Source organism: Nipponia nippon, unplaced genomic scaffold (assembly GCF_047370975.1).
Source record: "Nipponia nippon isolate SJK-2023a ecotype South Korea unplaced genomic scaffold, ASM4737097v1 scaffold_2, whole genome shotgun sequence".
NCBI lineage: Eukaryota > Metazoa > Chordata > Aves > Pelecaniformes > Threskiornithidae > Nipponia > Nipponia nippon.
In genome coordinates, this window is record NW_028262336.1 from 66,058,807 (window position 1) to 66,083,505 (window position 24,699).

Below are 24,699 nucleotides of genomic sequence, written 5' to 3' on the forward strand. Positions count from 1 at the left end.
GCTATTACATGATGGTTTAGCTGATATTTGCTACTTTAGCCTTTTTCCTAATATATATCTTGTTTTCCTGTGTATCATAAAGATATATGTTCTATATCACTGAGCTGCATACAATCATACAGACTTATGATCTAGATATTTGTATGCCCCATACATAAAAGTTGTTTTACAGATCAAACAAACAGCTTCAAGTTATTGCCCTGATTTAAGGCATTCTAATTACAATACAATTCTGCCCAAGTTAGTGCTCCTTCCTGGCATCCCAGGGCGACTTTTATTTCTTTGCACTGAGAAACTCTTCAAATCTTGGTTAGCTTAAACACTAACACAATCCAAGAAAATTACTGTAAATCTTTGTAAAGCCTAGGGGTAATGCTGAGCCACCCTGGAATGGTACTAGCTGTAATCAAGTCATAGAATCATAGAATCATTTAGGTTGGGAAAGACCCTTAAGACCATTGAGTCCAACTGTTAACCTAACACCACCAAGTCCACCACTACACCATGTCCCTAAGCGCCACGTCTACCCATCTTTTAAATACCAGTTATTGAAATTTTGATTAAAAGTGGAATACAAATAATGTTAGAATTACAATAGCATACCTGTTTTATGCACATCATGTCAAAGAAGCATCTCAACTGACCCTTGCAATGCCTTTGTGTGAAGGTGATTAGGAAATCATAAATGTAATATAGTAGAGGGAGTAAATTAAGTGTTCAAGACGTAGCTCTGCTTAGAATTATTTAACACATACTACTAGTGACACCCACCACTAATGTAACACGTGAATCTTGAAATTAGTTTAATATTAACATGATATGGTTCTCTTTTCCCCTCTTACACATTTTCCCTGTTTAGTACATGAATAAATCCAGTTAACATAATTTGAGCACTCAGATAGGACTTCGCAGGATCAGAAGCCCTTTGCAAGAAATGTTGACTTTCTATGGCAACAGGGCCAAAAAGGGGTTCCCCCTCCTTGCTAGAACCTTTAGGCATAACAGTTAAGATAGTAACAATTATGATCAACTTCATTTGACTTCAATAAATTCAGTGACGTGTATTCAATTTGCTGATATTGAGCTGTTGAACTATTAGGACTATAAAATAATCCTGTATATTGAATCTGTGGATTTTCTTCTTTGAAATACGGATACTTTGCTACTGGTTTATTGGCAATTAGATCCAACATAAAGAACTGAATCTCAAGATACTGTGAAGGACTAACTGGACAGGAATTGCATAAGTGACGAAATCTAGTTTTTCAAAGCCCAAATTAACTCCTTGAATTGATCTACATTTGGCAAAAAAATTTATCACGGGAGTATGGTTTTAGAGGAGAAAAAGACTGTGTTTCACCTTGTTCCTTGTATAACAGGAGTGGAGAATGGTCCAGAAAATTACCGTATGCTGCATTCTTTTTCCTTTCATACCTTTTCCACACTGGCAATTTTTTAAAGGCATGCAGTCATGGAGATATCTACCGTGGATAGTTGGTAGTTTTGAACTGTATTTCTAGGTAGAAGAGCAACAGGTAGGCTTATAGCTCTTACAAAAGTGCAGGATCTCCTTGGGGTTCCACAGACTCCTGTGGAAACTCAGAGCTAGAACCTCATGTTCTTACCTGCAGTACTGCTATTCCTTCAGAAAATGGTATAAAGTGTTTAACCTGGGGAAACTCCTGTAGGTACTGGCTCCCATGCCAGAGTTTTTCCTTCAGTGGAAAAGAACAATATGGTCCTTTGGGGAATTTCCACCTTGTCTTGTAAGTCATCTGTTCTGGGTTGACAACTAGTTTCACCACATTAAATAAGGTCATTCAGAAAATGTAACTGTGCTGCTGTTAAGGTAAACCCTGATGCCTTACAATATTAAAATCTTCCAAATTTAAGAATTGTTGTTACTTATATTTTTACATTTAAGGACGGAAAACTAAAATCTCTGCTAGATCATCATATAGGAATGTATAAGACATTTTTCTTCCAGATTCTAATTATAAAATAGTTATTCTCACTGATAGTCTTTGTTCTGTGTATTTCCAGAACGAAGTAAGTATTCCTGTGTAACGTAACTGGCCTAGAGTAGTGGCGGGGACGGGGGGTGTTGTGTGTGGCCAGGGCAGGAAGGAATACATATTTCAGAAGAGGATTTAACATATCTTCTTCCAAAATATATAAAATAGATATATGTTCTTTCAAAATCCTGTCTTCATAGTCATGGGAAGATGTTCAGAATTAATTTAATGCAAAATCTTTCTTATTAGTTTCAGACTTGTAGCAGCTGGAGCAGGACATTTTCATTTTATATGAGCAATACTCATTCTAAATGAATGGAATGTGGATCAGTGTTTCCATATTAAGAGATGGTTCTGCCACAGCTCATCTTTTCTATCAATAATAGATACCTGTCACCCCTGGAAGTTAAGAAATCCTAGCTGGTACTGACCGTTTTCAGATGTGTTTCAAAATGAGACTTAAGCAAAGGTTCTCTTGTTGGCACTTTGAATCATTATTTGACTTTACCCAGTTTGCAGATACAAGCAGGGCATGTCATAAATACACAAGCATTTTTACAGTGTACTTTATTAATTCTTTAAGTTAGAGATCATCTGTTCATCATCTGTCAGAGGCAGATTTATTGCAATGGGCTACAGGACTTGTAAGTCCTCACAGCCTACCCCATTAGCACTGTCAGCCTTCATCATGATGTTTAGAAAACAACTCTGTACAACAATGTTTCTCCCATAGCCACATCATGACAGTTAAAGCCTATCCATAACAATGCCTTGGTTTACTCAAAACACTTTTAATTTTTCTCCCTGTCTTTTCTTAGCTCTGTCAAGACACAAAGCATGACTATAGTTTATCAGCTAAGCAATTTGTAGGAATCCCAGAAATATAGTCTTATATTTGGTTGACATTGTGCGATGCTGCTTTCATAATGCTGGGGGGATGGGGGTGTCTTTCTGACCGCTCTCAGGTTGTTTGTTTCCTAAAGGATTCCCAGCAAATACAAGCATGCATATAATTCAGAATCAGTTTTGCAAGCATTTTCACTGTCCTTGGAGTAACCACAGTGGTGTTCTACCTGTGTCTAGTCCCTGATCAGTACTGTCAGGGAGCAGCAAGGGCCAGCTGCTTCCTAAGGGACAGTGATTCAAGGGCGATAACATGGCTGGCAGAGTAGGGATCTCACCAGCCAGGGCCCCATCCCACTGCCCCCAAACTAGGCACATTGGTCAGGAAACCAATCCACAGATCAGGGCCAGGTCCGGTGAGGATAACCAGGGTCAGACACAGCGCAGGGTCCATGATGGCAAGGCAGGTCCAAGGCCAGACTGGGAAGTTTGTGGGTCAGGGTCTGGACTGACAGAGTCTGTGACCAAGCACAGACATGACTGTGACAGAGCTGGAGACAGGCATACCTACAACAAAATTCAGGCTAAGACTGAAGGCCCAACCCTGAGAGCCCATTGCCCCATGGGCATGAGGGTGTGGGTGGAGGTCCCAGGTGAGGTTGGTCAGGGTCATTAAGGCCTATTAGTGTGCTCTGGGCACTGACACAGTGTTCTGCAGAAAAGAAACATCTGTAGGGGCCAGAATGGAAGTGGAGACTCTAGGACACATGTATATCTTCAGAGGTGTTCCTTACAGGAGGACTAGGTCACAGCAGAACTTCAATCAAACAGAATGATCCATATCCATCCTTTGCATGAGTGAGAAAAACTATGCTGAAGTCCATGGAGTTGCATCAGGATTAAATGTAGACTGTGAAACAAAATGAGGTGGAGTCCCAGTGCCATAAAAACTTAAAACAGACTTGTGTGGCATGTACATAGAGTCTTTATGGCAGCAGCTGTACATTCCCAGGAAAATAGCCAAGGACTTTATAAGGACAGCTGTCAACTATGCAAAACAGATGAGAACCTCTTCCTAGCAGTACATAAACTTGCTCATCTTGTGTCTGAGTCATCAAAACTTGTTTGTCAGTGACCTCTAATTAAAGGTCTTTTAACTCTTTGCCCTTATTCTTGTCTACTTTTCCTATTAGTGAAATGGAACAAGTATACCTAAATCATTAAAATAATAAAAGAATACATATCCAGAAAAATGTATTCTTATTTTTACAGGGATGATCTGACAAAAGAATTCCTTTCTGAGCTTTTATCTGCAATGGTATTGCTATCGGTCAGCTTTTTTTGCTCTTTCTTATATGTGCACACAACTGCTTTTCAGAACATAAGCATTTCAGATCTTAAAATAACATTTCACCTACTTTATCCAGCAATGCAGTCTGAAAATTCACATGAGAGGAAGTAAATTTCTAGTGATGTTGAATGCTGAGATATTTACACTATGGGTTAGCATGCATGTCAAAAGAAAGGTTCAGGAAAGACAGAAGGCTGCTGTTGTGCCTTTAGATTTATGAAAAACTAAATTATTTTTAATCTATCCACCATTTTTATACACTTATGTGCGTAAAAGGTTAACACTGCTTGAACTGTAGAGATGAAGGGGAAAGAGCAGAAATCCTGTGATGGAGAAGTTGATGATGGTCTAAAAGGACATATTCTCCAACTACTTTGCAGATCTCAAGACTTAAAACAAGGACACAGTATGTTACAAAAGGGAACTGAAATATTCCTTTCCTCCAGGCCGGCTTCTCCAATTGGCAGCCAGGGATGTTTTTCAGCCAGAAAGTCTTTGCCTGCAGGGGAACGTAAGATTATGAATCTGTTTTGTCATGAAAAGCCTATGGGAAAACATGTCTTTGCTGAAAGTTCTGAAAATGGTAATGGATTATTGTAACTGTTCATTTAAATTTGTTTTGTCCTGAATATATCATGAACAGCAGAATGTTGCAGCAGAAACATATACATGGCAGATTGTCCAGATATACAGCAGGCTCGTTGAATGTAAAGGAAGATTGCTGACAGAGTCCTCAGCCGTATCAACAGCTAGGGATGTGACCACCACTTGGCCTGTGGGAAGCGTGAGCGTTGCTGCTGAAGCTCACTGTGGTAATGTCTGTGCTGTCTAGATAGAGGCCAACTACATATGCTTCTGTGATCTCTACTGTAGAGATGCATGTAGCTGTTTCTCAGTGCATACAATTCATGCAATGCATACTCTGCCTTGCACAATTCTGTTAGCACAGAGCTAAGCCTGGCATGATTGCTGCAGAGGCTTCCCTGGCCAGAATTCCTGGCAAGAATTTTAAGGGAGGCTTTGCTTGCAATTAGCTGATAGAAGGATATAATCAATGATTGCTTGCAGCAGAAAGCACAGTAATATATTGTCAAACTGTAATGGGAAAAGAAGATGGTATTTATGAAGAGAAACTAAGTATTGTGATTGTTCTTTATTCACAAATTTTTACAAAATTAAAGCAAAGTACAAATGCTGTGGTCGGTGGTGTTGCCCTTGACTCTTTTTTCAGTTAGCATTAAGCTATGTCTTTTAAGAAATGTATAGTTAAAATGTTGTTTAAAACTATTATAGATTTCATTTTGTGCATCGCTGTGATGAAAGTCTTATATAACTGTTTCTCCTAAGAGGCAACTTGTTGGTAAAGACTCATAGTGTGGAAATAATTGCTTCTGGATGCATAATTTTTAAAAAGTACTTGGTAAACCAGATATCACAGAAAGTTAGGTAACAAGTATATACCGGGGCCTCTCTGTGGTATGGTCTGGGCTGTATCGGAAGCACGTGCCCACACTCTGGAGCTCTGAGTTCAGATACCATTGAATGTGGGCAGATTATGGTAAGATAGCTAAATAGTTTCCGCCCCTATCTGTCTGTTCTTTCCTGAAAGCTTGTATTTCCATGATAAGGGGAGGTAAGAGCCTAAAAGTGCCTTTAAAATTGCATGGGCTGAAGGTGGAGAAGGTGGCTGAGGTGTCTATATTCCTTTGTGAAATGTGTGTCACAAGACAAAAGGGAGGAAGCAGCTGAAAACCAAACGAGGTCTGAAGTTCTGCACAGCCGTCGTTTTCCCTCTGGTACAGGCCAGATAGATCCTATTTCATTTATTATTAAAACTCCTGCTGAACCTCTGGAAATTGATATCAGGGAAGAACATATTTTCCATGGAAAAGCACTGTAGGATACCAGTGAGGAGAACGTGACTGCGAATGACAGTGGGAGTGTTTTTATTTCATCTAGGTTTGAAATAGGAGAACAGGATAGAGTGCCGATAGCAACTCTAGCAATGCAATATCCAATATCGGGAGAACAAAATCCTTTTGTTTCCTGACCTCGGCCTCATCAAACAAACCAAGAGAAAAGTGTTATTGAGCTGGAGGAATCTGTTTACTGGAAAGAATACTGAGGCTCTACGATGGCATCTTACAAAACTAAAAATGCTGGAACAGAACAGAGCTATTCTGCAAAAGAGAAGCAGCAACGATGCACAGATGACAGCAAAGTCAATGGAAAATGAACTTGCATGAACTACAAAGTAAACCCTGTCAATGATTTTGATTCCTTTATTTAGCTGACAGCTGTACCTAAAATTGATCTCAGTTATACTGACGTAAGATGTTTTAAGGACTGTTTAATTGACATGTGCATTTAATTCTGTGTGAAATGTCCCAGTTAAATATGCTTGTGCCTTCAAAAATGCATGATGTGGTTGAGTGAATAATGGTGAAAAATATCTATCCAAAATTAATGCCAATTTTCTATATTGTAGAGCTAATGAAGCTAACTGTTTCTTAGTGCTTTCCTGCAATGAGCTCTGGAAGCTCCTGATGATCTTACTGTAACATCAAAGACTTTGTTTAGTATTCGTGCCTTGTTTTCCCTACCAAACAGGCTTTAGTATATGAATATTCTTATACTCTATATCTTGATGTCCATTCTTTGGTATATGCAATTAATCATCTAAGCTACATACTCTGCCTCTTGACTGGATGATAGACTTTCAAAATAGGAAAAATATAGTGTATCACAAATAATGCATTTTCACATTAGGTTCATGTTTTAATTTCCTTATTTGTATTAAGCTTTGTGATTTTTCTGGTATTTGTGACCACTTTTGAATATTCATAGATCAGTGTAAGTAACAGCAGCCAACTGAATTCTCTGCTTTTATTCAAACTCATGTCTGTTATTAGTAAAAATTAGTAAAAATATAAATTTATTAATTTAAGTATTAATTTACATTTATTAATTTAAGTATTTAAGTACAAATCCTATTCCAATATATTATCAAGACTTTTCCACAATTTTATTCATGTTTCTAAGAAATATGTACAAAAAGACATAAGACAAAAAGAAATTTTTGAATAATAGCCCAAAAGTTATAAAATGCACTTCTGATTTATGTCTTTACCTTTAGCGAAAAAAAATTGCTATACATTACAAGATAGAACCCATCATCTGAAAGCAATAATACAGTTTGACTTTACATAGACCCATTTCATCCTGTGGGTGAGCTACACACACCAAAAAATTACCAACTTCAACAAAACATATGCAATAAATCTTACGACCCTTCCTCACACCTGCAGAAAAGACTTGGGTAAGCAGTTGAATCTTGCAGAATGTCCTGACGGTCATCATCTCAACCTCAGGCTCTCATGCACCAAAGCAGTGAAAGCAGGTGTCCCGCATACCTTGTCTTACTCACCCTAATGTGACATTGTGCCTTTTTGATTTGACATATTTCCTTTGGCATGCCTGACAGTGTCATGTCCTCTCATGTACTTGGGGAATTAATTTGTTGATCTAGGAGGAAAAAAAAAAAAAAAAAAAGGGTTATCCGCAGCTCCCCTGCAGATCCCCAAAGGCCTAGGACATGATGCACTGATGGACTCAAGGGCTCAACCCAGTCTAAGCAGCATGTCATTTTATCAGACATCTAAGGAAACAGATGTAGGAGGTGTACAGTTTTATATTTTCTACAGTTAGATCTGTCTTCTGCAAACCCTTTACTAGTGTCTGAAACTGAACATCCTCTTGATATTTAAATTCTGAATGTTATTGTCTCTCCTGACCAGCACGGGTATCACAGGCTGAAATCTCAGACACCTGCTGAAACAGCACTGACAATTTGTTGGATTCTGAATAAATCTTAATCCTTCAAATTTTATTTTTGTGCTTGTTCTCTTTTCACAACCTGTTCTCCTCCCCCACTGCTAGAGTCTTGTTATTCTGGATTATACGTGGCAAAAGAACGGAACGGCAGATGGGATTGCTCCATATTTAATGCCTTCGGGGAGAAGAAGAACGCAAAGGCATGCAGAGCACACATGTGGTCCAGCAGCAGTCTGTCAAGTCAAACCCTCAGAAATGTGGGAGGCTAGCACCCCACGAATGAGAGTCACATAGGTGAAACAGCTCAAAGAGCCACACTCCTGGTGCAAGAAAGCTCACTATTCTCTTATGAATTTATGAAGCATTCAATCTGGTATTTTGTAAATCAGAGATTTTGCTCAGAAGGCTGAAGAAGATTTAGAAGAGAAAGCATGTGAAGAGGACATGAGCGTCACCTCCCTGTTTCTCCCGTGCTGGGGGGTGATACAGTGGATGGGCACTAACAATGCATAAACTAGATCATAGCTATATTCAGTCTTTGGAGATGTACTTCAATGTGATCTATGTGCTCATTTACAGAGACGCTGAGAGTAACACACTTTGTATAATGACCTGCTTCATTATGCTCATATATCCCTTGTCCCTGGATGTTGTTGCATTGTTTAGTGATCCACACAAAATCTGTCTTTTGCCTTAAAAGCAGTGATTTGGCTGGTGAGACAGGGTAATGCAGAACCCTGAGCAAGCTGTAGAGATGGAAGACCTTTTCTGCTTCCAGTATTACTCTTCCGCAACTGTCGAGGCAGTCTCACCCTAAGCAGAACTTTTCCTGGTCTTCAGTCTGCTCTGCCTGGCTAGCTTCACTTGCTGGGAGAAAAGAAAGGGACTTAGCTTCTGGGCCAGTCATGAGGGGATGACACGTATTCCTCCTTTAGATGAACAATAGTGAAAAGGAAAGGCATCTGTCTGCTGCACCACACTTTTTTTTTTTTTTTTTTTTTTTTTAACAGCTGAGATGATTAAGTGCAACCGTGCGGAGCTAAGATGCTGCTGGGGTGTTTGCCTGAGCAGAAGCGGAAGAGCTTTGGGAAAAGCCCGTGCCCTGGGGTGCGCGTAGGGAGGTTAGTGCGGTGTCTGGACAAGTCTGAACTGCCTCTAAGAGTACGCACAAACAGCAGCAGTCTCAGACAGTGGGCAGAAACCAGGAATACGCGGTGAACAGTTAATGCATCCTGTAACAGCAAAGCAAAACTGAGCAGCCCTCTTCTTCCAAGTGCATTAAAAAAAAATCATGCAGGCCCTTTATTAACTAGACGCTACGTGCTCTTCTTTTCATCTCTGCTGATCTGCAACAGCCGATGAGATAAATGGCAATGGAGCTGATGATGGCCACCGGCAGGGCAGTACCACTGAGACAGTGCCCCTGCATTTGGCAGAGGCTGCCGGTGGCGCAGGCACAGGTTGCCTGAGTGAGCACCGTTTGTTTTTTAATAACTTGCTAAATTTTCTTTGCCTTCTGTAGTGCCACCTGGCGTCGGTTCCTTGGACGGGAATGAATTTCAAACACTATTTGTTACAAGGCCCTCTTGATCTTTTGCGCATAAATCTTTCGAAGGCCCAAAAGATCATTCCTGGCTGACCTTTTGCATGGATGCAAGCATCATTTCCCCCTGTTACTGCAGACACAGAACTAGGGATCTCCAGTGTTTGGGGTAAAAGCACGTGGTCCTGCTAACTGAAGCTCTCCTCCTTTCTGCCGGCCAGATAACTTCAGCTGGCTATTCCAAATAAACCTGCTTTTACATTCTTATGCCATGCTCCTTATAACAATACTAATATTAGCATTCCCGATTTCACTGTTTCATGCTGATTAGCAGCAGCAGGTTTGTAACACAGCTTACCGATAAGTTGCCATGTCAAACAGAGACAAAGTCTCTGTGCGATCAGACATGAGCTCTGATCTGGTTTAGTGTTGTTCTGTTTTCTACAGCAGGAGGATATTGCATTCAGATCCTGGTGCTTGTTTTACCAAATGTCATGTCTCCGTGTTCGTGTTTTACTTGTCCCATTTCTCTCTCTGCGCTGGTACTCTTGTGTTCTCAGGTTGCAGTTGTTCAGCTGCATCTTCTGAAGCTAGCCTGGATAGAAATATAATCTGCAGAGCTGACCAGGAGAGACCTCTCCCAACAGTCTATAACTTGTTCTTATCATGCAGCCAAATGGCCTCATGTTTTTATTACGTTACATTATAGAAGACCAACTCGGTTTTACACATCAGAAATCCAGAGTTTGCTGATTATTTGCTCTTTACATAATTTCCAGCTGAGAGTTTTAGTTTTAAAATGTTAGCTTTCTCTGGACAACTTTGCCCATTTCCAAACAATGATTAATGCATCCTTGAAATGTAATAGGTGATTAAAATGAGTGAAAATTTATGATTAGCAGATGCACACAATATGTTAGCTGAGCCAGTAGTTATTAATATAGGTAGTTCCCTTATTACATTAATTTTTTCAAACAGCCCCCTTCTTTCCATAAGTCTCTGCATGAAGACATGTGGAGTCTGTCATCCGGAATTATAGCTACATTGACATATAAGACCCAGAGTCACTTCTCACAAGCATAAGCCTCCAAGTTCCGATGCTGGAACAAGCCTGGGGCACCCAGTAGCCTCCCCCCTGTGCCCTGCTTTCCGTGTAGGAGTAGGCAACGTGCGGGGCCCAGATGTGAGCGATGCTGCAGTCCCAAGTAACCAGCACCACCTGGTCCGCTGGCAGTAAGCTCTACAGATGTGCTGCAGCAAATGTCAATGGCTAAGCACAGGCAAGGCTGTAATGCTGTGGTACATCATGAGAATGATGTGAGTTGGCCGCTCACGGCTTGGATAAGTGCACTCTGCACTGGGTTAAAAACTGGCTGGACGGCCGAACCCAGAGAGTGGTGGTGAATGGAGTCAAATCCAGTTGGCGGCCGCTCACGAGTGGTGTTCCCCAGGGCTCAGTACTGGGCCGGTCCTGTTCAATATCTTTATTGATGATCTGGATGAGGGGATTGAGTGCACCCTCAGTAAGTTTGCAGGCGACACCAAGTTGGGTGGAAGTGTCGATCTGCTGGAGGGTAGGAAGGCCCTGCAGAGGGACCTGGACAGGCTGGATCGTTGGGCCGGGGCCAACTGTATGAGATTCAACAAGGCCAAGTGCCGGGTCCTGCACTTGGGTCACAACAACCCCATGCAACGCTACAGGCTGGGGGAGGAGTGGCTGGAGAGCTGCCTGGCTGAAAAGGACCTGGGGGTGTTGGTTGACAGCCGCCTGAACATGAGCCAGCAGTGTGCCCAGGTGGCCAAGAGGGCCAACGGCATCCTGGCTTGTATCAGGAACAGTGTGGCCAGCAGGAGCAGGGAGGTGATAGTACCCCTGTACTCGGCACTGGTGAGGCCGCACCTCGAGTACTGTGTTCAGTTTTGGGCCCCTCACTACAAGAAGGACATCGAGGTGCTGGAGCGTGTCCAAAGAAGGGCAATGAAGTTGGTGAAGGTCTGGAGCACAAGTCTTATGAGGAGCAGCTGAGGGAGCTGGGGTTGTTTAGCCTGGAGAAGTGGAGGCTGAGGGGAGACCTTATCGCTCTCCACAACTGCCTGAAAGGAGGCTGTAGCGAGGTGGGGGTCGGTCTCTTCTCCCTAGTAACAAGCAATAGGATGAGAGGAAATGGCCTCAAGCTGCGCCAGGGGAAGTTTAGGTTGGGTATTAGGAAATACTTCTTCACCGAAAGGGCAGTCAGGCACTGGAACAGGCTGCCCAGGGAAGTGGTTGAGTCTCCATCCCTGGAGGTGTTTAAAAGATGGGTAGACGTGGTGCTTGAGGACATGGCTTAGTGGTGGACTTGGCAGTGCTAGGTTAACGGTTGGACTCGATGATCTTAAGGGTCTTTTCCAACCTTAATGATTCTATGATTCTATGAGGAAACACATATTTTCGCATACTCGTCTAACCTTTTAAAGAGTCAACGCCAGTGCAACACAGGTAATAGGTATGGGCTAGATAAATGCAGTGGTGGTGGTGTATTGTCTTTGTTAAAGAATTGCTATAACTCCCTATAACATAGGGCCTTACATAGTAACAGCAAATGGAAATTGAGAACGCTGAGCCACAGTTGAATGCGTGGCAGTACTCCTGCCTCACATATGCAGGGTAATCTATAATTACGCAGCTACAGACTTTCTTTTTTCCCAACAGCTTCAGATACTGTGAAGTCCTCCCACGGTAAACCTGACATCCTTTCTCTTAGGCAGACATAATTAGGCACCTGGAACCCTATGGTGCCCATAACGGAATGGAGATGCCTCGTGTTATATTAGACAATTCAGGAAAATGTCTGATTTTCAGCTAACACTGGTTTTTCAAGCATTAGCTCACATCAGGTCGGTTGTTGAAATTCTTTCTCCCTTCAGTAAAGTAGACTGTGTTGGAATTACTCAGTGTAATGTTTGCTGTCTTAACTGTTCAATAAACAGTTCTGTCTGGTTTCTGTTGTGTTTCTGTCCAGCAGAGGAAGTGACTGGGAAATGAAACGAACCTGCACAGTATCCTGGACAGGACTCTGCTTTGCTTGATTATTTGATCACATATTTAATTGTCTCATAGTGTTTGTATAAGGCAGGACAATAATCCTTGCTATTCAGTTCTGTAAGAAATCAAAAACAAATGAAGACAAATCTCATTTCTTCAAATTACCAGCAACTCATTTTGGAGAAAAGACATTCCTGAACAAGATCATTAGAAGACTTTTACACAAAGATGATGGCACTGTTATCATACTCTCTCCCTCATAAAGCAATAATGACAACTGTAATCATAATCTAGTGAATTCCAATCTGCATGAGAAAAACTATTCTTTCTAAATTATTTGGAATATAGTCTTCACTATTTTTTCTTATACTGCGGAGAAGAGGGTTTTCTGACTTTTGAAATGCTTTTGGCATTAGAAGGACAATAATGACTTCTTTCTTCAGGTTTAGGAAACCTGAACAATCTGTTCATAACAAATGTATGCTGCTGGTGTGCCTTGTAGAGATGTGCTGAGTACATATCCCCGTCTTTAAATAGAAGGCAGTCAAAGGATAATTACAGCATTTAAGAACACTGAAAGCATTCTAAGTAGGAAGGAAAGATGGTTCTGTGGTTAAAGTATAAGAAAAAGAGAAGATCGGGCTGTATTCCTGGGCTGGGCAGATATTTCCTTTATAACCTTGGGCAAAATGCTTCATCTGTGCCTGTCCACATTTCCATATTTTATTCTGTGTAAAATGAGGATTCTAACCCTTTTCTGCCTCAGAGAATACTAAAAATGTTTGTGCAGGGCTGGACATCTTGAGGTGGAAGGTGTTATCTGACCTATTATAAATGGAAACACACGATGATATGTCTACGTAGGCTCTCAGTTAAGAGCTGATCTAATTACACAGAGGAAACTGAAGAAACAGAGTTAACAAACCTCATTCTCAAAGGCTCCGGTTACTACCTGATTGTATCTCTTGTGTATTTACGTCTGTCTCTGGGAGCCTGACTCTCCTAGAATATGCTTTTAACTGTCTCAGATTTTCAGGAGGGAGGAAGTGTTGAGATTAGTTTCTGATCCACCAGCTATTATATTTAAGAAATCTTTGAACAGTATAACACAAAAAAAGTTACCTGCATAAAAACTATCCTGCCACAGGACAAGGAAATGTTCCTGCAGTTAGGAACCAAATGTGGTTCCCCTGCTAAACCACACACCTAAGAACCGGCAAATCCTTGTAGCTCCAGTGCTGCTCTTTTCATCTATAGCCCCTCTATTGCTACCAGTTCAAGAGTGGTAATAATAAGCTGTACTTTGAAATTCTATAGCATGCTCTAATCTGAGCATCTGAGACCATATAATGTAGGCTTGGATTCACAAATACATTTACAAGCCTAAAACCCACCAACATTTTAACAGCCATGGGGACAGGTATTCCTGCATCCCTTTGTAAATTCAGGCCTTAAAAGTCACTTGCTTAGACCAATTTATGGTACCTCTTAACTTAATAGAATATGGTAGCTTTTTAACCAGGCATAGCAAAATGATTCAGTAGTTTAATGCAGGAAGCAGAGAAAAATACTGTATTCACTAATTTAGATACATGGGATATGAATCATCAGGCTAGAATGTGGCAGGCAGGAACACTAGGAATTGCTCTTATTCTCTTAAGAAGGCTATGGATTGAAGTTTGTTTCTGTCTTTCCTTACAAATATACAGTAATATACACAGACTCCTCCTAATACTGTGAATGAAGTCAGTAATCTTCAAGACTTGTAATGGAAAACAGCTCAGGCTGGTATGTAGTGGACTTTAGGAGATGGATGATCAGCTTCATGAATATGGTGGCTCACTAAAGTGAATAGCAGTCTTTCTTCCAATATTTGTAGGAAAATGAAGCTCAAGATGTATTCTGCCGGGGATATTGTTACCTTGACAGTTATTTTTGTCTGAAAGTATGGTACATGCAGTTGCAAAGTGACTAATTGCTATACTAAAAAAAAAATCTGCAGGAAAGAAAATGAAAATGTTTTCCTCTATTTTTAAAATTGTTTACCCTATACATTTAACACAGCAAGAGATATAGCTAGTTTCATCATTTTCTTGACTAGTTCATTGGAAAGAAAAAAATGAGTATCAGAAAAACTCTCCAAACACCCAGACGAGAGCAGAAAAATCAATAAACACTTTAAAAAGCATTACAGAGTGAAATCTTCAGACTGACCCCTTAAAGAATATGCTGTCAGAAAACTGCCTAAAAACAGCTAGTTCAAATAAAAACAAAAGATGACATTGGCTTATCAGTTTATGAATGTTTTCGACATTTAAAACAAAAGCACGGGAAGAACTGGTTCCTCCTTTGCCAACTGGTTGCTGTCTCTTCTCCCCTGTGATATAAGGAAAAACCCAAACCTTGACCTTGAGGCTTTCAGCTCACACAGATGTGAGAGTTGCTATTGGCATAAGAAATATGCACCTGGGGAAATGAGTAAACAAAGCGAGGTTAATTAAAAAAAAAACAAAACCCAAACTCTGACCTTATTGCTTATAGTGAAATCAGCTAAAAACTACCTTGTCATTCCTGCTTGCAGAGTATTGCAATGCTTTGTAGAGCTTTGTTACTGACTTACGCTGTATTTAATGAGTTACTTTTGCCTAGTGATATTATCACATTTACAGAAAGAATCTCCTTACAAATACATTAGTACATCTTTTTTGATTGGACTGCTACATACCATTTTTGTTTTCAGTGTCTTATTTTGATAGTTTCCTCCCCCTCCTTAGTCTAGGCCTGAGAAAGATCAAAAGCCTTTGCTCTAAAATACTGAAGCCAGATGTGGTCAAAACTCCTATTGAAAAGTTGATGTTGTATACAAAATGAAACATATATTTGAAAATATTAATTCAGTTTTATTACAGAGCTTCATTCTCCAGGCTCCCTTCCAAAATTATTGCTCTGCTTTTTTAAAATGAAGTAGTTGTTACAAAGTGGCCTTAACTTTCAAAAATATTTTGACAGCATTTAGGGGGAATTTTGACAAAACAGAAGTGCTCTTGCAAAACATTTTCACCAAATCACGTTCTGGTAGAAGATGATTTGATGTGATTTCTTTACTGCAGCTCCATATACGTAACATGACTCTGAAACACACGGAACTTAGAAAATGACAGGTAGTTTTACGGAGCTTGTTGGAATGCCTGTTTGCTGGCTGCAGTTACGCTATTCATTAGAAAGATATCTAATGCTGTCCACCCCTGTGTAATCAATAGCATTTAATATTGAGGGGGCTTCAATGTGTGTGTGTCTGTATATCTTCATGTTGGACAGGAACTCTGTTTATGGCTGTACTGGACTGATAAAAATGAAACTTATCAGATAGTGGAGGCACCATCGGAAGACAGACAACTGTTCTAAGAAGCAAAACATTAGTATTACTTCCAGTTTATAGGACAGCTAGTATTAGTCATCTAAAATGTTTATTTTACTGCAAATGCTGAAAAAAATGCTGAAAAAAATGAAAATTTCCTTAATTTTGCCCTTATATAGCTTAAATCATAGTTTCTGAAAACTATGAAAAACCTAGAAAAACAATTTTTCATTATGAGGGTGGTGAAACACTGGACCAGGTTGCCCAGAGAGGTGGTGGATGCCCCATCCTTGGAAACATTCAAGGACAGGCTGGATGGGGCTCTGAGCAACCTGATCTGGTTGAAGATGTCCCTGTTCACTGCAGGGGGGTTGGACTAGATGGCCTTTAATGGTCCCTTCCATCCTAAAGCATTCTGTGATTCTATGATTCTGGCATCTCTTAAGTATTTCAAAATACAGGTTTCTTTTTTGATATACATGTCAGTTCAATGGACTTTCTGTAGGTATATGGCATTGTGGAACACACTCCAGGTTCCTCAATCAACAGAACAGCTTAAGTGAAGAGTTTTGAAAACAGAGAGGTGGTAGTAATATTGTGAAGGTTACAACAAGTAGGCTGCAATGTGGAACTAACACACTCGGGAGGGTTAAACTGTTTGGATCAAACTCTCTCTTCACCTGAGCCCTACTTGTGCACAGGGAAGACATCTATCTGAAACCAAGTCACACCACCTCATCCTAAAACATATGGCCTTTCAAAAGTTACATCTGTGGGCACCTTTAATAACCTTTTAATACTGCAGACTCAGCATAGCAGGGCTCTAGGCCAATATAGGGTTGCCTATGTGGAAAATACACGCTTAGGTACAGAAGCCAAATGGTGCTGGAGCCAGAAGAAACCCAGCTGCTGCTCCTCCAGGGCTGCCATATGGTAAGTAAGGCACCGACAGTATCCTCCACTGTCTCCAGCCACTATAATTCTTGACACAAAAAAATGTTTATCATCTGGCAGAGCGAAATGCCGGAGGTCCCACCAACAGCTACAGCTATCTAAGGTATTGTGCCCTGTAGACATAACCATTAAGGAGTTAAGAAAACCAGAGCAATTAACCCTCAGGTTTTCTATAAGGGTAAGAATCTTTTCTTAGCATTATTGCTTAGATTTAGAAAGCTTCAGACCAAAAGGGACTACAATGCCCTCCAGTCTGATCTTGTGCACAACATACGCACAACTCAGTAGCTTCTGTGTCAGTTTGTATCTGGTCACTAGGCCTGTAACAGAAGGCTGATTTAAAATGTTTGAGATATGGAGAAAGTGCCATGCTCTTAAACATATCTCTCTAGTGACTGAATATCCTTATTGAATTAAAACCATAATTTTTTCTAGCCTTATTTTGGCAAGCTTCAGCTTCCATCTCCTGCTGGATCTCATTTTACGTTCTTCTGTTATAAAGCTATTTACTATGAGAAAAAGTTCTTTATGTAGCAGCTCTGAGCGCAAGTCTCTTTAAGCTTCTATGGATAAACTGAATTCCTTGTAAATCACTGTCATACTTTTAAAAGCATGCATTTAACTATGCTAACTGATGGATTTTCTGTACCATGAAAAATGTGAATGGCAATTACTTTTTTTTTATTGCTCAGAGGCCAAGCAGCAAGGTGAACTAAGCTTATAGCAATACAGTAAGAAAAAATAGTTGATATTTTTTCTTTCTCACTTTTCAAAAACGAAATAAATTAAGATACAGTCCTTTATGTCCATAAAAATGCTGGGGGATATCTTAAGCTGATTTAAGTGATCATAGCTGTACTGGAGTTGGTAAAAGCACAATAACCTGCATATGCTAGCAACCTGACTTATCAGAATTAGCATTTCCAAGCAGGATTGCAGGATTAATTCTTTTCATTAAGAAAAAAGCGAGGAGATCTGTGAGCAGTAGAACTTCTGAAGCTTAGTTTCTTCCCTTGCATCCCTCCTGCCTCTTTCTGACTATTTTCCACAGTATTTCCAGAGCTCTCTGTCCCTTACACCTTCAGTCCCTGCATCATCCATCTATCAGGCTGGGCAAGAAGTAGCTGCTACTGTAGCTGGTTCAGAGCTAGGTGTAGATGCCTAGCTGTCCAGGGTGCGCATACCTATCAGCTGGTTTGCTAACAGCAAACACAATAGGGAGATCTAAGTTCTCCTTATCTTTCTTTTCAAGGGGGCACTAACTTGGACCTTAGTATTCTCAGCCACTGAATTCCATAAAATGTTTATTAAGTTAATATCCTTAAGAACTCTATCCCTCTACTAAACGTGTTTAAAATTGCTGAAGAGATCCAACAGTTATGAGGAGGCACTGACACACAGAAAAACTGCATAAGCCTCATTTCCTTAGGAAAAAGAGACTAGAAATGAAAGAATACATTCCCAGTAATGTAACAGAATGGCCGGCTATTACAGTACTTCAGAAGCATCAGGTAGGATGTGGTTTTGCTGAAGCTGAAAAGCTTAGATTACTAATTGTACTTTTGCTTGCAGGCACACATGAGCGAGCCCATTTTAATAGCATGTTCTTACTGTGCTGCTCCGTAAATCACTGTGTGCTGATTTCAGAACTGTGACACAGTTGCCATAGGTAAAACAACCAGCATGACCAGAAAGAATTAGTAATATCCACTTAAAAGCAGTAACAGGATATTTGTGAGTGACTGGAGTCCCTTGGAATTTAAAGATTCTATAAAGCAACACCACTTCGTGATAGTATCACTAACGTTTTCTTCTCCCATGTGAGCAACCATATTTGCTGCTTGATAGATTAACACCTTCTGTGATGGAATCTAAATCTTAAGTGACCGTCAGCAGCAGTGAGTCACTGCTCTTTCTAGGATGACTGCTTCCCTTCAGAGGGAGAATGGAACAGAGGTTCTTCTACTGCTAGGTACAAAAAAAGTCATACTATCTTCGAAGTCTTTCCTTCAGCATTAGTAGAGATGCAGATTACAACCCCCCGCTATTCACATGGGATAAAGTTCTGATAGCCTTATTAATTTGGGGTTCTACTTTACTTCTCAAAAGAATCTAAAGAAAGCACCACTAGGATTTGAAGAGTTATAATGGGAGTGGTAAGACTATGATGGTCTACTACAATATTCCAAGTAACAAAAAAGCGTACGTCCTCAATGAATTTCAGTCCTTGGTTTGCCATTAGTATTTACCAGTAATGCTAGTGATGAGCCATCTCTTGCAGCTATAATGTTCCCATAATGAAAGGCTTGCTTGTATGTGTCTGTAGAAGGCATACACACAAAATCGTGGCTACGCAGAGATGATGAAGGCAACAGGGGCTGCCGGAAAGAAGTGTGTTGCACAGCAGGAACGTATTTGTTTACAGCCAGCGGCGCACCAAGCCTACCTGGCTGCTGCCGCGTTTCAAAGCACCTCTTACGGGGCAGAGCAGAGGTGGGTTAGACAGAGAGCTCCAGCAGCACAGGCAGAATAATTATTCATGAATGATGTATTTTGGGCCGGACCCAGCATGAATTTACTGAATAAAAGAAATGGAAGACAGACATCTTGGGGAGCCAGCGTCTGTGTTAGGGGGTGACAGGCCTGAGGAGGCCACCGAGAGCACCGCAGGCCAGCCATCAGCCCGCTGCCCCGGCACCGTGCTCTGCCCGGCTGGCCGGAGGCCGAGGCCTCCACAGGGGACAGGGGCGGTGCAGGGAGGATGCGGGTCGAGGATCTTCACACATTTTTCCAGATGGGCACCGATTCGTAACTACTTTGGGTGGAAAAGTTACCGATGTGCCTTGACTCCCCAAGGCAGGGAGTTACAGCAAGGGCTGGCACCCCAGGGCTGCACCGAGCTTCTTCTCTGGGGAGGAACGAGTGAGCCTGATCTGCCCGGGTTTTTGAGGGAGGGGTGAGAGGACGTTTTCCAAAAGCGGAAAGCTGCTGCAGATGCGAATTTTCTATTTCCATTTTTGGGAATTTGGGGGGACATTTTTGGCCAGGGCTGGCAGGCATCGCAGGCCTCGCAGCGGTGGCCCAGGCCTGGTCCCCGCCCCATTGCCTCAGGACGCCCGGGCGTCCCCGGGAGCCCTGCGTGTCCTCTCCCGCGGGGGTGCCGGGACCGGCGGGGGCAAGGGGCGGCGAAGGGGGCGGGGGCGGCGGCCGCCCCGGAACCTCTGGGCGGCGGCGGCGGCGGCGCGGCGGAGCGTGTTCGTGGCGGCGCGCTCCGATGCCGCCCCGCGCGCAGGGGCATTGTGGGTGCGGGGTTGCCGCCGCTGCGGCTTTCGGCGGGTTCTGTTAAAATGGCGCCCTAGGCGGCGGGCGGCGGCGGGGGGTGTCGCCGGGTCCTTGCGCTGCTGAGCGGGGGAAGCTTCCTCTCCTCCTTTCCTCTGTCATCCCGCCGTGCCCCCGGCTCTGCCGCCCGCCGCATCTCCCCACACCTCCTGCCTCCCGGGCGGCGATGGCGACTCCGGACCAAAAATCCCCCAACGTTTTGCTGCAGAACCTCTGCTGCCGCATCCTGGGCAAAAGCGAAGGTAACGGATTTCTCCCGTCCCCCGCCGGCCGTTCCCCCCACCGGCCGCCGTTGGAGCCCGCGGGGGGAGGGGGCGAACCCGGTTGGGGGCGGGGGGGGGGGGGGGGGGGGGGGGGGGCGAGCGCCGTGGCCGTGAGGCGGAGAGGTGCCGGCCCGGCCAGACCGGCCGCCAAGGGCGTCCCCCTCGGCCCGGCGGGGCCAGGCAGCCCGGGCGATCCGCCCTGGGCCTCCGGGCGGCTCTGCTGGCGGCCGGCGCGGCAGCGGCGCCGTGAGCCGGAGCTGCGGGCGGCCGGGCAGCCCCGCGGCGGGAGGTGGGCTTGCGGCGCCTGCCTGCCCTCGGCTGGTGGGGAGCGGGGCACCGCCCCCGGGGCGTTCGGGGCGAAAGGTGGCTGGTGTACGCCGACAGGCATCTCTGCCTTCCGCCGGCGTCTGCGCCAGCTGAGCCACGGACGTCCGCTAGGTCCTCGACAGGTCCTCCGCGCCTTCGTCCTGCCGCGATCCTCCAGCAAGGGAATCAATCTCTTGCCTGTTTGCGTAAGTTTCTATCTATCTGTTGCGATCAAGGCTAAGACTCCGTTTTTAGTAAGCGGTTGGAAGGTTGGAAAGGAAGAGGTGCATCTGCGAAGTCTCCTTTTTAAGTTGCTCTGTTTATAAGCATTGCTCACCAGGCAAATTCATGCCATAGCTTTTGTTGCATCTGTTTTCTGGTATGAGAGGTGGCTTTATTCCTTACTAGCAATAGCTGTGAAGTCTCCTATGTGTCCTTTTCTCCCTCCATGCCAACTCTCTTCTGACAAGTCTCTCCTGGTTACTTTTAGGTGTTTCTGTGACAGTAACTAATAACTTTGAGTATTGACCTGTTGTAAAGAATTGGGTTCGAACTGACTAAAACATGGCCTATACCTGAATTACTGCTATCTTAGAAGGCTAGAAAATGAGTGACAAGGTGCAAATATACTTGTGTATCTCTCTCAATAGGAGACAGCACCTCACAGTCCTCCAAAACATCCTTGTCTCTAAATTGGAAAGATACGGGTTTGATGGATGGACTATTAGATGGATAAGGAGCTCGCTTGATGGCCAAAGAGCTGCAGTCAATGTCTCAATGTGGAAATGGAGATTGGTAACAAGTGGTATCCTGCAGGGGTGTGTATTGGGACTGATGCTGGTCAATATCTTTGTTAATGACATTGACAGTGGGATTGGGTACACCCTCAGCAAGTCTGTGGATGACACCAAGCTGAGTGATGCGGCTGATATGCTTGAGGGAAGGGATGCCATCCAGAGGGATCCTGACAGGCTTGAGGAGTGGGCCAATGTGAACTTCATGAAGTTCAACAAGGCCAAGTGCAAGGTCCTGCACGTGGGTCAGGGCAACTCCCAGTATCAATACCGGCTGGGGGATGAAGGGATTGAGAGCAGCCATGCGGAGAAGGACTTGGGGGTACTGGTGGATGAAAAATTGGACACAAGCTGCCCATGTGCACTTGCAGCCCAGAAAGGCAATCATATCCTGGGCTGCATGAAAATAAGCATGGCCAGCAGGTTGAGGGGGGTGATTCTGGCCCTCTGTTCCCCTCTTGGGACCCCACCTGGAGTACTGTATGCAGCTCTGGGACCTCCAGTACAAGACAGACATGGACCTGTTGGACCGGGTCCAGAGGAGGGCCACAAAAATGGTGAGAGGGCTGGAGCACCTCTCCTGTGAAGACAGGCTGAGAGAGTTGGGGTTGTTCAGCCTGGAGAAGAGAAGGCTCCAGGGAGACCTTGTTGCGTCCTTTCAATATATAAAGGGGGCTTATAAGAAAGATGGAGAGAGACTTTTTACTGAGGCGTGTAGTGACAGGATAAGGGGCAACTGTTTTAAACTGAAAGAGGGTGGGTTTAGATTGGACATAAGGAGAAAATTGTTTACAATGAGGGTGGTGAGGCACTGGAACAGGTTGTTCAGAGAAGTTGTGAATGCCCCGTCCCTGGAAGTGTTCAAGGCCAGCTTGGATGGGGCTTTGAGCAACCTGACCTGATGAAAGATGTCCCTGCCCATGGCAGGGGGTTGGACTAGATGACCTTTAAATGTCCCTTCCAACCCAAACTATTCTGTGCTTCATCTGACAAACTTGGAAGAGTCGGGAAGAAGTCGGAATCTTCCTGTTTTCACTGAAATGTTGAGTAGGGAGCCCTTCACAGAAACATCCTTAAAGCTGTTGATTGCTGTGGTTTTTGTTTTGTTTTTCCAAAATCCTTTCCCTCTCTGTTGCCTGTTTAGGTCTTCTGCAAAGCCATAAATTTCCAATTTCCAGAATTGTCAGTCTCTAATATTTCTGTGACAAGAATTTCTGATGTGAGATTTTATCAGGATGTGGCAAGTTTCTACTCTTCTCCTACCTCCCCCAAATCAATGTTTGCTTCTAAACGGTTTAATACATCCTGTGTTTTTATGTAACTACACGTTTCTTTTAGCAACTGGTTTAATTGTGTATTAAAGGGTATTTCATATCAGCCTACAATTCTAAGGTGCTATTATAGCTCTGCTTTTAAAGTTGTTTCTCACTTCTAACATTTGAAATTTTTTTTCTAATACAATTGGTACATGTTCTTATTTAAGAGCACCTCAAACTTTTCACTACCAGAAATCTTAAATTATTGTGCTAGGTCTGCTCCCAAAAAGAAAAAGAAAAAAAAAAGGAAAAAAAATTTTGGAAAATAAATTTTTTTGCTTTATTGGAGTAGTGGAGGCCTCTCTTTTCTTCATGACTCTTTTTCATAGATTTGAAAGGACCTGTGATCTAAACTTAATCTAAACTTGTTTCTTGGTGTTGATTATCTTATCTAGGTCTGTGATACTTATAAAACTTAAACAGAGCGTTAGAATAGAAACAGAAAACTCTGCATTTATCAATCACTGTATGAGTATTGAGGAGAGGTGGCTCACTTGTACTGACTTTGGATCTAATCTTTTTGAAATCATAGTTTCTACACATCTCTCTTCTGACTGGAGTAATAAGTTTATTTGAAAGCAGTACATGTAAAAAACATGGAAGAGAACTCTGGGTTTTGTTACTTTTTTAAAATAAGTGTTCAACCTATTCCTGTGCAGTGGGATTCTACTCATGTAACTAAAATCTCTCTTGCCTGTGTGTGACTAGTGAAAGGGGAAATTTTTCCCAAAATCATGGTAAGCTGCTGTGTGCTACCTGTGGTCCACTGCATCTGTTCACTTGTGCATTATCTGAGGATTTCTTTGAAGTAACAACTTTAAAAAATGAGTGCGGGTTATCTGCCACATTTATTATTACCGTCATTTTTATGCATGTGACAGACAGGAAGCCCGTCCTTACCCTGCTTGTTATTTTTGTGTTACAAGGAACTCTAGTACCGAAGACTCTCCTTTCTAACATAAGACTTCTCTTGAAGCAGTCAGCTGTAGTATGTGTGTTAGTTTGTCATCAACTCGGCTATTGATATAAAGCTCATAGAGACGGAAAAATCAAAAAGCCTTTGTGGAAGAAATCCTGGTCATGAAAGGTGTGCATGGCATTCTCTGTGTTGAGGTGTGATGCACGTATCCCTAGGTGATAGGGAAACCACCAGACAAGTTATTTAGCATCTCGCTGTTTTTCAGACTTGTAACTCTAATTTCCTTTCAGCACAGGATAAGTTTAAAGTATGGTATTTATGTGTGGTTAGTGGTCTACATGCAGCTTCCCTGCTCCTTGTGTACTGATGAAGTTAGGCTGCTTTGTATATACATGTTCTCTTTTTTGAAGAAGACTTTACAAGTATTGTAAGTTTAGTCTTTGATAAGTGATTTATAATGTTCAGTTATTTCCCTAGAGTTTAGGGGGGAAAAAAGCTTAGATCCTTAAGAGATTTTTAAATTCATTAGAGAAATTTCTCATAAAAATTAGTAACAAGAAGCTGAAGCTAGATACAAACAGCCACCTTTAACCATTTGTATAGTTATCCTACTGTGAATGTCTTGAAATCCTAGCTTTTGATGCCCTCCTGGAATAAGTGCTCTAGTAAAATACAAGGTACTGAAGTAATTGCATGAAATGTAATGGGTAAGTAATAGAAAGGAGTTGAGATTCAATGATCTAATGGTTCTTCCTGCCTGTACGTTCCCTGAGTTTGTACTTCAAAAGGTTTGATCTAGTTGGCTATGTTCCTTCTCAGCACTTGTGTTTTATTTTGTT

The 24,699-nt window shown here is 42.5% G+C and overlaps 1 protein-coding gene across 1 annotated transcript in view; it reads left to right on the plus strand.

Moving 5' to 3' along the window:
- Positions 1-20,235: 20,235 nt before the first annotated feature.
- TUBGCP3 (tubulin gamma complex component 3) overlaps positions 20,236-24,699 on the plus strand; it is a 59,074-nt gene continuing 54,610 nt past the window's right edge. The window contains exon 1 of the mRNA XM_087758440.1: positions 20,236-20,504. Within this exon, the coding sequence (XP_087614566.1) occupies positions 20,429-20,504 (76 nt within the window). The 5' untranslated portion in view covers positions 20,236-20,428. The remainder of the gene's footprint in view (positions 20,505-24,699) is intronic.